Genomic DNA, 17,591 nt, shown 5'->3' with positions numbered 1-17,591 from the left:
GTGTACAGTTCTTGACTATCTTGTTGAGACTGCTTGAAGGAGCTGATGAGAACCACAGAGCCCTGACCCTTTGCTGCTAGAATTTCTTACTGGATGAAGATATAGACACTAAGCAGAAAGATCCTAATTATACACCATTTGTTACAGAGGGAGAGGGAGAGGGGGAGGGGGAGGGAGAGAGATTGCCTTTGGAAGAGCAAGGTCAAATAGGAGGAAGGGCCTCCTGCACAAACTAAGGAAAAAGCAGGTCCTCTGGAACATACTGGCAACAAACTTTCCCTGTTCTGTCACTGAATAGGTCCAGACCATTGAAAGGAAGGTCTTCAAAGTTCTTTTGAGACTCAGGAGTGACACTCAATGATAGTAATAGTCATGATCTTCTCAAGGCTTTATGCACAGCCACTGCTCTCATGTTAGGAGTTGAAACACAACAAACTGCACTCAGGGAGCATTTTGCCAAGGACTACCAAAGGTGCATGTCAAGTTTAAATTGTGCAAATCTAGAATAGTCTAAACTAAAAATCTATAGTTAACTAGCCAGGGGACCCAAGACGTGAGTTTGCTTTCTGAGGTGGCTGTGAAGGAACTGAGGCGATGCAATTGAGGGCAGTGTGCTCCCTTGGCTTTGAATAGGGTGACTATATCACCTTTGTGGAAGCTCTTGTGCATCCTTTCCTCTTTTAGGCAATTCTGTAGCTCAAAGCTAGGTGTGCTATACCCCACAAGTTCAAATGCACAGATTTCCTCAGTGAAGAATATCAAATGCCACACAACATTTTGGAAGCCCAAAAAGCTCAAGGCCGAACCTGACCTCTAACAATTAGGCATTATGAACCTTCTTTCCTTGGAAGCATGTCATCCCCTGTCCACATGCGGGAGGGCTTTCTACTTCTTCCTCTGAAGCATGGATTGACCATTGTTAGATACTGGACTAGGAGGACCTTTTACCATCACTTGTTTTGAACATGTACTAATGCTACAGCTATAGCTGTGCTATTGCTGAATTTTAGATGTAGACTGTTTATTTAAATATTTTAGAAAACGTTTCCTCTACCTTTTTTCTTCTTTTTTGCTGGACCAACGGCACTGATAGAGGGTGCTGCTTCCAAGGCTTCAGAATCAAAGACAGCTAGTGGAGGAACATAGCCAGGAGTTGCTGAAAGAATGGAGAAATTCAGTCAGTTCAGGATTTGGAGCATTTCTATACCCTAAGGAACTGGAGTCCTTCATATTCAGTAAGCTTCAGCACTATACAGATGTGTTCCCCACCCCACTCCCTGGCTGTTCAGCCATGCAGTGGCAGTGTTAGAGAACAGGAATCTTTGCATGCCCCTTGGTCTCCAGAGGTTCCCAAGGATAGCCAGGTACACAAGACAGCTCTCACTGGCTGTCTGCTCCACTTTCCCTGATCATGGGGGTGGGGGGCGCTGTGGGAGAGAAAATCAGAGCACTGTGGGATGCTGGAGGACTGCTGGAAGGTGCAGATACTTCAGAAAGCTCTTCAAAGTTGGTCCTCATTTTTTAGGGTTATTTCTGAAGCCCTTCTTCAATAATGAAAAGGTACTACTACTCTTACTGTCTACACCCCTACTGTTTGCTATGCTTCAAGGATGCTTGTAATGCTTCAAACAACATGTCTTCCCATGATCTCAGGCAAACAATGGAATGCCAACAAGATAGACTTCAATGAGAGGTGCTCCATGGCTCCACTTGGTGACATGCAATTCCATTCCTTTAATTACATTAAATTAGCTTTCACTTCTCATAGTCCCAAGCTGTTCCAGGTAAGAGCAGTCCTGAGATTTCATTATACTATAGGCATTAATTTGCCTAGTAAAGCATCTTTCACCTCCAGCCAAACTCTGATAACATCTCCTGGGAACAAGGTATTGGAATTCACACAAAGGCACAATTCAAAGGATATATATCCAGGCACTTAGTCATGTAGAATGGCTCCTTCAAAGGAATTAAATGGAATCTGGATCTATCCCAAAGAGTTGGACCTACATTCAGCACCAACTCACCTGCTAAGCACTTTCCCAGGACACTCTGTAACTCTGTGATGTTCTGTAATCGAGTTAAAACTTTCCCCTTCATCTCAGGGTCCTGCTGCTGACAGAAGGAGTTCACAACCTACAGAAACAAATCAGACTTAAAGTAACTAAAGGGGAGCAGCTACCCAGTAATTTTTCATTTCTCCTGTCTGAGCAACATTTAAGAGTCCTGAATAATGGGGTGACAGCATTCACCAGGGTAGTTTGCATGGCTGAATCCAGGCCATGCCAAAAATCAGAATCTCATCAGAAAGAAAATGGAATACAGTGATCATAATTAGGCACCACTGGAATTTGCACTAGAAGTGCATTATTCTGTGGTTTCTTTAACCTTGCAGTTTCCCCTGTGTATCCCCTTACTGCTGACTGGCAGAGGGGCCCTGCCTCTCACCCCTGATTGGTGGGGAAGAGAAAACCAGAGTTTTAAATATGCCACATTTTTTACCTCTCGTCTGGTCAGCAGCAGTGGCAGGACCCTCGGGGCCCCTCCACCAATAAGCAGCGTCAGGCAAAAACTGAAGGATATTTAAACCACTGTTTTCACCTCCCTGCTGATCAGGGGCATGTGGCAGGACCCCTCTGCCAACTGCAGAGGGGGGAGGGCGCCACAGGGGAAAGTACAAGTTTAAAGTAGCAACTGCGCAGTGCTCTTTTGGTGCAAATTCCAGTGGTCCCCAATCATAATCAAGGAAGCAGCAAAGGGCAGACAGCTTTTAAGACATATTTCTAAGTGGACTTCTTAATTCTTCTTCTTTGATTAACAAGAAGTAGCATTTCTATCTCTCAGATACAAAGCACTTGCCTACGCTGAACAATTAGGACAATGAACAAGTGGGAAGTCACCTACACAGGGGTGACATGACTTGTAAACAAAATTTCCTATGAAATCAACCTTGATGGGAAGAGTGGTTATGCTATGGAGCTATGCTGCTGTACTCTACAGGACAGTGGATTTATAGGGGAGTTTTGCTTTGCATTTTTGCTAATGAACACTTCTTGGCTTTTCTGTTTTAGATCCCACAGTTGAGAATGCTGTGGAAGCACAGCCAGGGTAGTCTAGTTATTCCTAGTAGGCTGAATCCTTAGCAGGACGAGACTGTGAGGGTCTGTCCCCACCAACTCCCTTTGCAATAAGCAGGAGTAGTGTAGGCCACAGAGTTCTATACTCTCCAACTGTCATCTGCAGCATGTGAGGAAGAGCAGGTCTGCCTTGGTCTACACTCTTCAACTCACTTCTGCAGCACATTCTTCCTGCTTCTGAAAATGTTGCTGCAAGGTTTGGGTACAGGCCATGAACTGGGGACAGGCCTTGCTGCTGCAAGGTTTGGGGAGAGGCCATGGATTCACTCCAGCCATTGGAGCCCTATCTTAGCTCTGTTTCCAAGCCAGAGGAGAGCTAGCATTTCAGGCTGACCCAGAAGGGAGGGAAGGAGCATTATGAGATGGGATTAGGAAGTGAAATTTTACCAGGACATCCACAGTGGTGCCACTATTCTGGCTGCTCAGAATCTCCCTTTGACCACAAATAGGAGCATTGCATATACATGCTGGTGGCAAGTGTATATGAAAAGCCCGTTAGAAGATGGATGCAATTCAAAATTCTCTAACACAGACAAGTCTAAAATGAATGATGGGTGGGGGTGGAGAGCAGCCTTTTTCTGTAGCTTTGTTCCCTGCATGAAGCAAGGATTATTTGGTTTATTTGTAGCATGTGTATAATTGGCATTCATCTTCCCCATGAAAGTATCACCATACTTTGCATACACTACAATTATTCAAGGTGTGAACTGCCACTGATTTAGTGGGACAGAGAACAAATTACATAGCTTTTTGCTGTCTCAGCATCTCTTACCTCAACAGCTAAGAACCTCACATCATTAGCATGAATTAAGTGCTGTGAGACTTTTGGAAGAAGGTTTCATAGAAGCAAAATGATCATGACAGTAACAATGTTATTTTAAGTATCATTAACAATAGGAACAAAGCTTCAGCTTGTGGAAGTATGGAGACAGACTCCCCAACCTCTAATGTCACATGGTACTCGTGTCCTTCCTCTAACAGCCAGATAGGGTAGGAGCGAGCTGTAAGGAATTTCAGGACAAAGCTCCATGGAAGTTCAGCTCACCTCACGGAACCAATTGAGTGCATGGAATAAAAGTGAGCACAGGAACTCTCGCTCACGCTTGGATAAGGAGTCCAGCTTCCCTTCAGTCTCTAAGTCAGTAAGATATAGAGGACACCCTGTAACAGAGTTAAAATGGATAGCTTGAACTCTGCTTGCCAGGAGATCAGGCATACTACCCCCAAGCCCTGGCCATCTTGCTTGCTTATGTGTAGAAAGTGTTTTATTACCATTGCAGAGTCACTGCATCCACACCAATCACTACACTGATTAGCACCAGATTTCACCTCCCAGCCCAGCCCAGCAAGCATGCCTGCCACAGGAGAAAAAGCAGTGCATTATGCCCAAGTAGGCAATAGAGCCCAAGGGCCCATTCCCATGCTTAACAAAATGAGGTATAGATCAGTACATTAGATGGATGGTACCAGATTTCTATTATACCTAACAACGCATCAATCTCTTCCAGGCTCCCATTGTTTTTTTCTGCCACATAAAACCTCAGCAATCGGAAAGAGGGTGACAGACATACTGGAGATATGGCCCTGGGAAAAGAAGAGGAAGGCTGAGTCCTGCATTTGACAGCTAACCATGGAAATCTCAAAGAAAAACATTTCCTGGCCTTCTCGTTCCTTATCTTCTGAAACCTCCTTGGCTGCTCTTTTTTATTATGCCCCCAACCAATCTATTAGCAACACATGTCAGAAGACCACTGTGATTATACCTTTTCCCTTGGCTCTGCTCACAGTGGAGAAAGGTCCTGATCTCTAGGGTAAATACTAAAGGGTAGAAAATCAGCTGTATTGAACAGACCAGATGAGACCAGGAACCATCCAACCACTTTTTTTTTGCCTCCTGACATTGTTAAGTGTCAAGCTAAGCTTTTTTGCCTCCTGACATTGTTAAGTGTCAAGCTAAGCTGAGGAACTTAGTAGTGGAGCAGTGTAGCACAGGAGAACAAATTCTTTCCAACTCTCTCAGTAGCTGCTTTTTATAAAGAGCTAAAATCAGGGGCCAGAGCCCAACCATCCTAAATAAGCAATTAGGACAACCAATCCCCAGAGGCTGCAGGAAAACATGCCTCACCTGCTCCACACTTTAAAAACTGGCTTCAGACAATAGCACGCTGTCTAGTCAAAGACTCTGGTGCTTGCTCCAGACCCTGCTGAAGTTCCTCAGCTGGCTCACCCTGACTCCCACTTTGACTCCTGGCTCATCTGGAACTCTGGTTTTTGACTCATGGTTCACTGTGACCCTGAATCCTGGCTCCCTGTTAACTTAATTCCTGGACTTGCCCAATTAACCAGGTGACTTTCCCTGACTGCCCATGGCCCGGTCCCTAACACTTTTGCCCAAAAGAATGAAAGCTCACATCTCAACTAAAATATGTCACACAAAATAATCCTGACTTATTTCGTTATCCATATAAAAATGTCACACAACTTATCAATTGTCAAAACATTTCTAATACTTAGGCAACCACTCACTTTTTGCTCTGATTCTCAGTTGCCATTTCCTCAGTGACGTTGCCAAACTCACTCTGTGCCAGCAGTGGTAAGAGATTTATAGCAATTGCTTCCTGGGTCTCATCTTCATCCAGATTATACAGGGACTTCACTGGGAGTGGGTAAAGACTACAAAGAAACCAGCTGTCATTTAAGACCATCACCTTCTTAGTAAACTCATTTCTTGATACAAATACCAATGGTATTAGCATTTAGCATACCCATCTATTTCTGGAGTGAGATCCACTACAAAGTCATTGGGAAAGTCTTCCACCATGCTCTTGCCAACCCGATCCTGGAAAGAAGAAAACAACAACTCAGTATGGCGCTCATTATAGTTTCCTGAACTGGACTGCTGAAGTGGAGCCTGCCTTGGCAACACTCTCCCTACTGTTGTGTGTCAGTTTTGCAATATAAGAGTAAAGCCATTTCTTTTACCTTTAACCTCAATACATAGACGCAGACACAGCACATACTAAACAAGTGAGAAGAGAAGTGCTATGTAAAAAGTTACTAATAAAACTAGCTAAATCCAGTCAACAGAGGAGCCTCGTCAACAAAGAACCTTAAAAGCAGTACAAAAATTGTTTTATTTCAAGCAAACTACTTAACAAAAATATATAAAACATGCAGTCACGAAAGTTAAACTTCGGTGTCCATGCGCACGATGTCACTTGATTAAATAAAATAGTAATTTAGTTAGTAAATAATTAAGTATTCTTACAAGCACGAGCTAATCACGAACTAATGCTAACATACTAACAAGGTATAAAATAGTATTATAACTGATGGGTGGGGTCCCTCCTTGGACACACCTCGCTGCAGCGAATAAAGATTCTGTATCTGACTTTAGATACTTGCTCTGCGTGATCATTGCCCCAGCCTACAGCGAACTGCAAGTAGCTTTAAGAGCGTAATTCATAACACTATTCAAAGTGGTGGGCAATTCTCCATCATTATCAGCTGTTTCTTCAACCATGATCAAATCTAAAGATGACTAAAACAGAAGGGATATTAGATAGGGATGTGAATGGTTAAACAATTAATTGTTTACCTGTAAGTGCAGTGATAGCCAGTAAGCTTACCGGTTATCCTTTAGCTCAGGGCAAGCAAAGTCTGGCAGAGGAAGGAGGAAGCAAAATTGCTCAGTGCTCCAGCAGGAATCAGAAGGCAGCAAGGCAGGCAGGAGGGAGGGAGGGAGAAGCCAGGAAGATGGTAGGGGGACTAGTACCATAGTTTAAGAGGAAAACAACCTAATCCAGGGATCCTGGTTTTCTCTGATAAAAATTATTTGTAAATTCTCTGATTAAAACCCCCAAATCCATGTTTTTCCATGATTAAAGTGAAATGCCACTTATATATACAGATATTAGTTGAACACAATGTTTTATTGGTATATTTATACATTTAAAGCAATTTGGAAGCCTAACAGTTAGAGGTGCACCAATAGATCGGTCTGATATCAGATAGGCACCAATATAAAAAAAATTGATTGTACTGGAAATCAGCCTGATGTGGCCGATAAATGCCCCGTGCACACACGCAGCGAGGAGCACAGCCCAGCAGCTTGGAGAGCTGTGTGCAGCTGTTAAGTCTGTTGTGGTGGAAGGGGAGGAAAGAGGGAAGGAGTATGAGCAGGGGCAGATCGAGGCCCCCATGGTGAGGGAGGGAGTGAGGCTAGGGCAGGGCGCAGGACGTAGCCGCAGCTCGTCCAGGGGATGCTGGGATCAGGGGGCAGCTCCTGCTGCTGTATGCACCCTGGGAGGACACAGGGGGGAGCAACAGGAATGTGTGCGCCCAGATCTGTGCGGGGAGGGGTGGGGTGGACTGCCACTGTACGCTGGGGCTGCACTCAGGGCAGGCAGTGGTAGTGCTGGGAGGGGGGTAATGTGGGGGCTACAGCAAATTTTGGAGTGGCTGCAGGCCCCCCCATAGCCCCCCTCCCAGTGCCACTGCCACCCACCGAGTGCAGCACAGCTCAGCCCCTGCCAAGAAGAATCTGGTGCAGCCCCTGCCCCAGCCCGCAGCAGCAGCCCACCCTGCACAGATCCTGGGGGACATGCCCTCCCCCATGACCCTCCCAGGTGCACACAGCAGTGGAAACCATGCCTCCCCCTTCCTACGCCCCCTGGATGACCTGAGGCTCCATCCTACACCCTGCCCTGCCCCGGCTGGGCAGCACCTGGCCCAGCCCCTGCCTCACTCCCTCGCTGCAGGACCCTCAATCTGCTCCCCCTACCATGCCCCTTCCTTTCCCCTCCGCTTCCACCACAACAGACTTACCAGCTGGACACAGCTCTTCAAGCTGCTGGGCTGTCTCTCAGAAATCAGATCAGTACTGGCCAATATACCTCCTTAAAAATCGGCTATCGGTATCAACCCCAAAAATCTCTATTGGTGCACCCCTACTAACATTCTCTCCCAGGGCCCACCACCCAGGTGTCCCCCCCGCACCCTGGGCAGGGCCGGGCAGGAGCAGGGCTGGGCTCCACCCTGATCCCAGCCACGTAGACCCCTGCCACAGGACCGGGCTGTGCCCTGCCCTGGCTGCCTCCTCCCTGCCATCCCGGGTCCTGGCAGGGAGGAGGCAATCATTACAATAAAATGCCTCAATCATTATAATAAAATAAATTCTAAATACCTATATATTTTGGCATTTGATTTTGTTTCATTTATCATGGAAAAATCAGAGCTCCCCCTGTCCCCTTAGCTCACCAGAACACAAGTCCCCTCTTCCCACTACTTTGTGGTGCTGAGCAGCCCTGATATGCCAGTGTTCCACCCCTGCCCATGCTGTTGCCCTTCATTCCCAAGCCACAAACCCCCTCCAGCCCTGCCGATGCCGCTCCTTCCTGGCCCACAGTTTCCTCAGGCCTGCCAGTGCCCCTCACTCCCAACCCAGAGCCCCTTGCAGGAGCTCCTCTCCACCACCCTGCCTGGCATGCCCTTTGCCCCCTGCATCCCGCTCCACACAGCCCCAAGCAGTCCCTTGCAGGATGGAACTCTGGCTTCCCAGATTTTTCTCCTTCAAAGGAGAAAATCTGCATTTTCCCCCTCTGAAGGAAAAAAGCTGTGTTTTTCTGCAGCAAACAGAAAACCCGGATCCCCACTAATGACATCAATTCAGCAAGTAGCTGCTGGCTTACAGGTGCTCTTCCCCATCCAGCTCAGGGCTTCACATGGGCTATGCTGTCTGGCTGAGCTTGCCTCTTCCCCACCTCCCTCCAATCAAAGGGCCCTGGGAGCCAGCAGCAGCTTTGTTGGAGCTGCTGTGTTATCAGTTAATCATTTAACCAATACAATTATAGGATGTTAAACAAATATTTTTAAACAATATTTACTTCCCTAATGGCATCACAACTTTCAAACTGCCAACATGAAAAACAACAGAGACAAGAACTGTTCCAGGAAATAACTGCAAATTTGAATCAGTACTGAAAGTACTACCACCGTGGTTTAAACAACTGGCTGCCTTCTTTTTTAGTGCTGTTCATATTTTTTACCCCTTTTGCCTTTTCTGAGTTTTGACTTTCAGCTACTGAAATCAATCCCTGCATGGCAGAAATAGTGTAGCAAGGAATGTGCTGCTTACATGAAAGTTGTCAGAGTGCCAGATGCCTTTGTGACCATGTTGTGGGAGTCTGTTCCTGATCGGTTTCCACATCCCAGTGTATGGATAAATGTCCACACCACAGAGACAGAGGATGTCAGCTGCAACTGTCAGTGGATGCTGCATGCTATCGTTTAACAACTAACATGAATTGTTTCTATCAAGATTAGCATTATTTAATATTACTAAGCTTTTTGTAGAATGCTAACAATAAATTATGTTTATATTAGTTACAATTCATAGTGTTTAAATGTATATTCATAATATATTTCAATTTAATTTAAATTTAATACTTAGATTTATAACAATGCAGTACTTTATTTGATATTTCCGCATACTTTGCTGTTTAATTCAGCCATGGTTTTTGCCTCTTGGCAAATCAGCAGTGAGGTGCAGAACTACCAGGGACTCTTGGCCAGTGACAAGAGGGAGCTCTCCATGAAGAGACTGTGAAATCAGTTCTGGGCGCCATGAGTGGCCCATGAAAATCCCTTTCTCTTGCTGCAATCCAGAGTGAACATCTTTTCAACGTTATCTTAATATGCATTCTGCATGCAATCAAGCCCTCCAGTGCTGCAGGGGAGCCACATGGCTTGGACTAGGTGGTATGCATACACTGGACAGTCTCTGATCTAAGACCTAGTGCATAGCATGAAGAATTCAACACAGTTCCTTCTCATGCAAAATGGGTCACAGCAATGGTTTAAGAGTAAAAGTGGCCTGCAGGCACTGGTACACAGAGGCCCAGACCTCTGATACTTACTTTTATTCCAAAGTAAGACTTTTTTCCTGTCTTGGTCCTTCCAAAAATATGGTGCGTTACATTCAGGGGTGCGTTATATGAGAGAAAATACAGTATCACTGACAAATTTCTTGCCTTTCCTCATGAAGATGAGGGACATTTATGTTTTACCCAAGATATTACTTCAGGTTATCTGACTCAAGAACATGCCTTTCTTATAGCTCTGGAGGCTTAAGATCAAGACAGAACACTTCTGTGATCTTCAACCAACGGTACTACATATCATAGACAGTCACCCCTGGCTAACTATTTGGGATTGCTATGACCCTGGGACTTCAGTCCATGAATCACAACCTAGCAAAGTTCTACCACTTCCCCAACATGAGTCCTGACTTCTCCCTTACCAAAGCAACAAGATTCTTTACCCTAGCAAAACAGACCCCCAGAACCTACCAACCCCCAGTATAACCTGCTATTTTCACTGAGAAGTTCACCCCACAGTGAATTTTCACATAAACAGATTGGCACAGACTATGAGGGGTTCTGCCTTCCTCTTGTTTTGAGGGGTATGGTCCTCCTCCTTGGATCTCTTAAGCATATTTTAACAAACCAGTTCTGTCCTTGCAGTTGCAGGGCATTGACAGTGCCCTCGTCTCCCTGCTTCACCTGTGGCAGCTTAGAGTTTCTCGGTATTTTGGGGCATTGTACTCAGTAGTTGTATAGCAGGGTTGTTTGTGTAGTTTTAAGACTAGAATAGACAAGTACTTGACTGGGATAGTTTAGATAAGGACGATTCTACCTTGAAGGGAGTTGGACTAGATGACATCCCAAGGTCCCTTCCAGCCCTACTTTTCTATAATTCTAGGAGTACAGCAGAAGGCCATGCAGCACTAGGAAGGACACATAGCAGAAAGGAAGACAGGGTCAATGCAGACTCTCTACAGGAAGGACGCAGTCCCAACTTGATGCCTCACCCCACCAGCTATATGCATCTCTCCCTCTTGTCAGTGCCCCACAGTAACATCTCCAACCTCACGGAAATAAGGCAGCAGTGAATGTTTGAAGGGGTGCCAGTTGCAAAAAAACAAGGTTAAAGGCACTTTTGGGTTCCACTGTATTCCATGTCTCCCTCCTACATATGATCAGATTTACTATTTTTAAAGAAGGTTTTTCTCTTTTTTCTTGCCACGTAAAAGAAGTCCCTGTACACACAAACAAAGACAGGAAATTGGCAGCCCATACCAGAGAACTGGAAATTGGCCATATTACAGGGGCTGAAAACAGGTAAAGCACTGAGCTGAAAGACTGGACTTTCAAGCTCATCCCTGCTCATTACAGGAATCTTAGGTTTTTTCTGTGATAGGAAAAGGGAAGACTTTTCAGACGGAAATGAAATTCTCAGGTTGACCCTGCTAATGCCTAGGAAACTTCATTTTTCTGAAGGCTAATATAAGCAACAAGATACAAAAAGCTCTGTAACTTACCAGGATTTGAGAGTCCAAATTTCCTTTTTGTTTCTCAATCAAGTTTGCAAGTTCATCATAATAGAGCGCCAAAGCATTCGGAGTCTGTTCACAGCAGAAGCTCACAAGATCAAGCAGGATGATGAGCTGCAAAAAAGGGTCTAGTCAAAGGACAATAGTCCTACCCACTGCCTTGATCAGAGACAGGCGTGATCTACCATTCCGCTGCCCACAAAGACACACAAATTCATTAACCCCATTGTCAGCCTCTGACTTTTTCCACTGATTTTTATATTTATTTGTAGTGCAATGCGGAGGCTTCCCAATTACTGGGCAGGAGTCCATTATTTTAGACACTGCAGATACAAAAAAAAGAAAGCTAAGCTCCTCAGATTAAAAAGCCTACCATCTAGATACAGACCTATTTCCCCCAAGTCCTTTTTCCACAGATGGCCTCAGATACTGTTTCCTATGAACACACACTCCTGGGCCTGACGGTGACACAGGCCAACCCCATGCCCCCAGTTAGATCTGGAACCTCCACAGACGCACTCCTTTGCATCAGATGTCCCATCTTAGGATAAACAACTGGCTGCTGCCCACACTCCAGTCTCCCTCAGGCATACACCCTGGGCTGGCACTCACCTGCCTATGGTGCTCTTCACTCATCTGTGTCCTTTCCAACAAACTCCCATCTCCTTCATTTCTGAAACCAATTGAAAACTCTGTTGTCAATGCTCACTATTTAAAGTAAGAAGCTAAAATCAATTTACAATTATACACAAAACTCCTTGTCCTGGGGTAGAGGAATTACTCATGGAAAGGATGGGCCTATCAAGAAGCACAATGGAACAGCTTATCAAGGAAAATGGTAGATTTGCCATTGCTTGGAGTCTTTAAAGCCAGATAGGATGTCTTTCTAATAGACATGCTTACAGATCTCAGAAGTTCTCCAGCCTCTGCTGTGGGAAAGCTGGGTATCAAGTCCTTCCCCTATCATCTCTATTCTTGCTGGACTCTGAAGAAACAGGATTAGTTGGGCTCCATTTAGTAGTCTCATAACACCTGTAAGTTCTGCATTAAGATAATGATATAATCCAATCCCATGCTTCTGGGCTTCAACTGATCACCTGTAGGGGCTAGGAAAAAATTCTTATACCATTTTTTCTATGCTACATATACAAAAATATGCTAAGCCCAGCAGTACTACCCCTAGGACCATGCATGTCTGTAGACTGGTTTTAAATGCCAACAGAAACTGTCAGAGTGGTAAGATTCTAGGAGCATCACTGTAATGTGCTCAAGTTTCAACTGGAGAGTTTATAAAAAAAAAAAACCTACTACTTAATTCAAAAGGAAGGCTAGAGCCATATTGTTCCGGGAAATTCAGGCAGTGAATACAACCAGTGATTCAAATAGGGTAAGAACATTAAAGAGCAGAAAAGATTTACAGGGAATCCAAAAGAGCCATTTTAAAATATTAGGATAGCAGTCTGATTAGTATGAGTCCTCTTTGCAATCAGTCGCTATCTGTCTAGGTCTCCAATACACTCTCCAATGGCATACACAACTAGAAGGTAGTTTCCAGTTAGTTAGCTACATTGGAGATAAAGCTGTGCAGAAGAGCAGCTATGAGAACTGCTGCTGGAAAGTGTTCAGGTTCATGAGACTGAAGAGAGTCAGCTATGGACTGTGGCTATGGACAGTTGTTTGATTGTAGTGCTAGGAAAACATGGTGAGAAAGGGGGTATACAGGCATTCAAATCTCTAGCTAGAAAGTTGTAGTTACTTCAAAGGCATGCTTTCCAGCCAGGGTGCGAAAAGGGACTGCTCCCACCTCCAGGAGAGCCCAATAATTAACAGCCTGCCCTCCCCACCTTTTGGGGAAGAGGGAAAAGAGCAGCTGCCAAGGACAATCTCCTGCTCTACAGGGTAGCAGGAGCAAGAAAAACTACTCTCCTTGCTCCTACCACCCACAGTCGTGCTGTTGTCAGGGCCCCAGTTCTTACTATGGCACTTAAAGTGATGACAAGACTTCTTACTCTTATCTTACCCCAGGGCCTCACTCTGCTGATTGGCAGAGTGGGCAGGTAGAAGGGAAGGGACTGTGTTGGGGATAGGGTGAGGGAATTCCCACCACTGCTTGTGCAAGAAGTGATGAGAATTAGCAGAAACAGCCAAATCTATCTTAGTCATTGTGGGAGGATCCCCAAAGGGCTTTCAGAGAGCTTGCCACTGAGCCATCCGCTTTCCCTCCCCCACAGAGTAGGGAAATGGGGAACAAATGACTGTGGGATACTGGGGATCTTAAAGACCTCACAATGCTACATGAAACTGGACAGGCATTACACATGGAGCTAGAAAAAACTTTGATTTCTCACAAAGTGGCTCTCAGAAAGAGCTAACAGTTTGTGGCAGAACCATTTTTTTATTTTCTGCCACAAACCAAATTAATGGCTCACTTTCTGTGCTAGGAAAAGGTTGCATTTCCTAACACGCATGCAGCGCCTCTCCATGACCTGTACTTTCCTTTCCACTTTAATGCAACATGGAAAAGCTACTGCCCCCGCTCTCCCCAAGACAAAGCGAAAGGTGTTTGTTGTGGGAGACTCCATCCTGCGGGGGACCGAGGGGGCAATCTGCCACCCCGACCCCTTAGCCTGGGAAGTCTGCTGCTTCCCAGGGGCCCGCATCCGAGACATTGCAGAGAGGATCCCGCAGCTCCTCCGGCCCACAGACCACTACCCCATGCTCCTGATTCACGTGGGCACCAATGACACGGCTCGGAGCACCCCCAGCCAGGTCATGAGGCACTACAGGGAGTTGGGAGCGGGGCTTAGGGGTCTGGGAGCTCAGGTGGTGTTTTCATCGATCCTCCCAGTCTCGGGCTATGGGCTGAGGAGGGAGAGGAGGATCCATGGGGTGAACCAAAGACTGCGGTGCTGGTGTCATCGGGAAGGCTTTGGCTTCCATGACCACAGCCCGCTCTTTGGCGAGAGAGGCAATGAGCTGCTGGGAAGAGATGGCCTCCACCTCTCTCCCCTGGGGAGGAGGCTCTGCAGTGCTGGCTGACCTGCTCCACCGGGCTTTAAACTAAGCCCGTTGGGGGATGGGGGGACTACTGCCACTGCTGGCCTGCAGAGCGACCCTTGCAAAGCCAGCGGACCAAGGCACTTAAGGGAGCCCACCCCTGCCCCAGCCCTGGCACAATCTGTGGGCAAGGCAAGAGCCCCCAAGGGCACACTTGCCTGCCTGTACACTAATGCCAGGAGCCTGGGCAACAAGCAGGATGAGCTCATCCTCCTGCTCAATGCAAAGAAATATGATGTCATTGGGATAACGGAGACCTGGTGGGACTCCACCCATGACTGGACCACGGGTATAGAAGGCTATACCCTGTACAGGAGGGATCGTGTTGCCAAAAGGGGCGGGGGTGTAGCTCTCTATGTGAAGGAAAGCTACATGTCCCTGCAAGCTGATGTTGGCGACCGGCATGGACAGCTAGAGACCCTCTGGGTAAAAATTTGTGGGGAATACGGCACAGGGGACACAACGGTGGGAGTCTACTACAGACCTCCCACTCAAAGTCCTGAGCTTGACCAGGAGTTCGCCCGGGAACTGACTGAGGCCGCTTGCTCCAGGACCTTGGTTGTCATGGGTGACTTCAATTACCCGGACATCTCGTTGGAAGATCACTCAACAAAATCCAAGCAGTCGCAAAGCTTTCTCTCGTGTGTGGATGACCTCTACCTGACTCAAGAAGTCTATGGGCCAACGAGAGGCAAAGCGCTGCTCGACCTGGTATGGGCTACGGGGGACGACCTAATCGGCGACCTAGTGATTGATGGGAAACTGGGTGACAGCGACCACGAGCTGATCACCTTCACCATCCGCCGTAAAGCTGGCAAGTCAGTCAGCAACACAGAAGTCCTTGACTTCAGAAAAGCCGACTTTGACAAGCTCAAAAGGCTAGTCGGTCAGGCCCTCAGGGACCATGACCCCAGGGAGATGGGAGTTCAAGAAGAGTGGTTGCTTCTCAAGGAAGCGATCCTCAATGCACAAGCTAAATCTATTCCAACACGGAGGAAAGGCAGCAAGAAGGCACAGCAGCCCCCCTGGCTCTCCAGAGACCTAGCGGACCTACTGTGGCTAAAAAGGAAAGCCTACAAAGGATGGAGGACGGGATTCACCTCCAAGGAGGATTACTCCGCGCTGGTCCGGTCCTGCAGGGACCAAACCAGGAAAGCCAAGGCTGCAACTGAACTCCAACTAGCTTCAGGCATCAAGGACAACAAAAAGTCCTTTTTCAGATATGTGGGGAGCCGGAGGAAAAGCAAGGGCAATGTTGGACCCCTGCTAAACCAGATGGAGCAACTGACAACTGACACCCAGGAAAAAACCAACCTATTAAATAGGCACTTTGCGTCAGTCTTTCATCAGTCCCATGGGACGCCCATGCCTGCTATGGGACAGGGAGATCCGGGTGATGGGGATCCCCTACCCTCCATAAATGCTGACCTCATGAAGGAACACCTTGAGAAGCTGGATACCTTCAAGTCAGCTGGCCCTGACAATCTGCACCCCAGGGTACTCAAGGAGCTGGCGAGCGTCATAGCCCAGCCCCTGGCACGGATCTTTGAAAACTCCTGGCGCTCTGATGTAGTGCCTGAAGACTGGAAGAAGGCCAATGTGGTGCCGATCTTCAAAAAAGGGAGGAGAGTGGATCTGGCTAACTACAGGCCCATTAGCCTGACTTCTATCCTGGGGAAGATCTTAGAAAAGTTTATTAAGGAGGCCATCCTTGAGGGACTGGCCCAGGCTAACATCCTAAAGGACAGCCAGCATGGGTTTGTTGCGGGTAGGTCTTGTTTGACCAATCTCATTTCCTTCTATGACCAGGTGACCTATCACCTGGACAAGGGAGAAGAGGTTGATGTCATATATCCTGACTTCAAAAAAGCTTTTGATCTGGTATCCCATGATCACCTCTTAGCCAAACTGGCCAGTTGTGGCCTTGGCTCCACCATGATCTACTGGCTGGGAAATTGGCTCCATGGTCGGACCCAGAGGGTTGTAATTGATGGCAGTCACTCATTGTGGTGCCCTGTGACCAGTGGGGTCCCTCAAGGCTCTGTCCTGGGACCCATACTGTTCAACATCTTCATTAACGATGTGGACATTGGAGTCAGGAGTGGACTGGCCTAATTCGCCAATGACACCAAACTTTGGGGCAAAGCATCCACGCCAGAGGACAGGCGGGTGATCCAGGCTGACCTGGACAAGCTCAGCAAATGGGCAGACGAGAACCTGATGGTGTTTAACACCGAAAAATGCAAGGTTCTCCACCTTGGGAGGAAAAACCTGCAGCACCCTTATAGGCTTGGCAGTGCTACGTTGGTTAGCGCTACAGAAGAAAGAGACTTGGGGGTCATCATTGACCACAAGATGAACATGAGCCTGCAATGCAATGCTGCGGCTAGTAAAGCGACTAAAACACTGGCTTGCATCCATAGATGCTTCTCGAGCAAATCCCGGGACGTCATCTCCCCTTGTACTCGGCCTTGGTGAGGCCGCAGCTGGAGTACTGCGTCCAGTTTTGGGCTCCACAATTCAAAAAGGATGTGGAGAAGCTTGAGAGAGTCCAGAGGAGAGCCACGCGCATGATCAGAGGTCAGGAAAACAAATCTTACGATGACAGGCTGAGAGCCATGGGACTCTTTAGCCTGGGAAAGCATAGGCTCAGGGGTGATCTGATGGCCACCTATAAATTTATCAAGGGTGACCACCAGGATCTGGGGGAACGTTTGTTCACCAGAGCGCCCCAAGGGATGACGAGGTCGGACGGTCACAAACTCCGCAAGACCGTTTCAGGCTGGACATAAGGAAGAATTTCTTTACTGTCCGAGCCCCCAAGGTCTGAAACAGCCTGCCATCGGAGGTGGTTCAAGCACCTACATTGAACACCTTCAAGAGTAAATTGGATGCTTATCTTACTGGGATCCTATGACCCCAGCTGACTTCCTGCCCTTTGGGCAGGGGGCTGGACTCGATGATCTCCCGAGGTCCCTTCCAGCCCTAATGTCTATGAAATCTATGAA

General features: G+C 47.0%; 1 protein-coding gene across 3 annotated transcripts in view; it reads right to left on the bottom strand.

The window, feature by feature from the left end:
* Nucleotides 1–17,591, bottom strand: part of FANCD2 (FA complementation group D2) — a 170,659-nt gene that overhangs the window by 72,446 nt on the left and 80,622 nt on the right. For all 3 annotated transcript variants that reach the window (XM_090021350.1, XM_090021352.1, XM_090021351.1), the window contains exons 20-27: nt 12,139–12,199; nt 11,515–11,640; nt 5,900–5,973; nt 5,661–5,807; nt 4,618–4,718; nt 4,180–4,295; nt 2,025–2,133; nt 1,055–1,156 (exon numbers count right to left, since the gene is read on the bottom strand). In XM_090021350.1, coding sequence (XP_089877476.1) covers nt 1,055–1,156; nt 2,025–2,133; nt 4,180–4,295; nt 4,618–4,718; nt 5,661–5,807; nt 5,900–5,973; nt 11,515–11,640; nt 12,139–12,199 — 836 coding nt within the window. The remainder of the gene's footprint in view (nt 1–1,054; nt 1,157–2,024; nt 2,134–4,179; nt 4,296–4,617; nt 4,719–5,660; nt 5,808–5,899; nt 5,974–11,514; nt 11,641–12,138; nt 12,200–17,591) is intronic.

Source organism: Crocodylus siamensis, chromosome 11, assembly GCF_052110815.1.
Source record: "Crocodylus siamensis isolate JL-2025a chromosome 11, ASM5211081v1, whole genome shotgun sequence".
Lineage (NCBI taxonomy): Eukaryota > Metazoa > Chordata > Crocodylia > Crocodylidae > Crocodylus > Crocodylus siamensis.
This window is presented reverse-complemented; position numbering and strand designations above follow the sequence as displayed.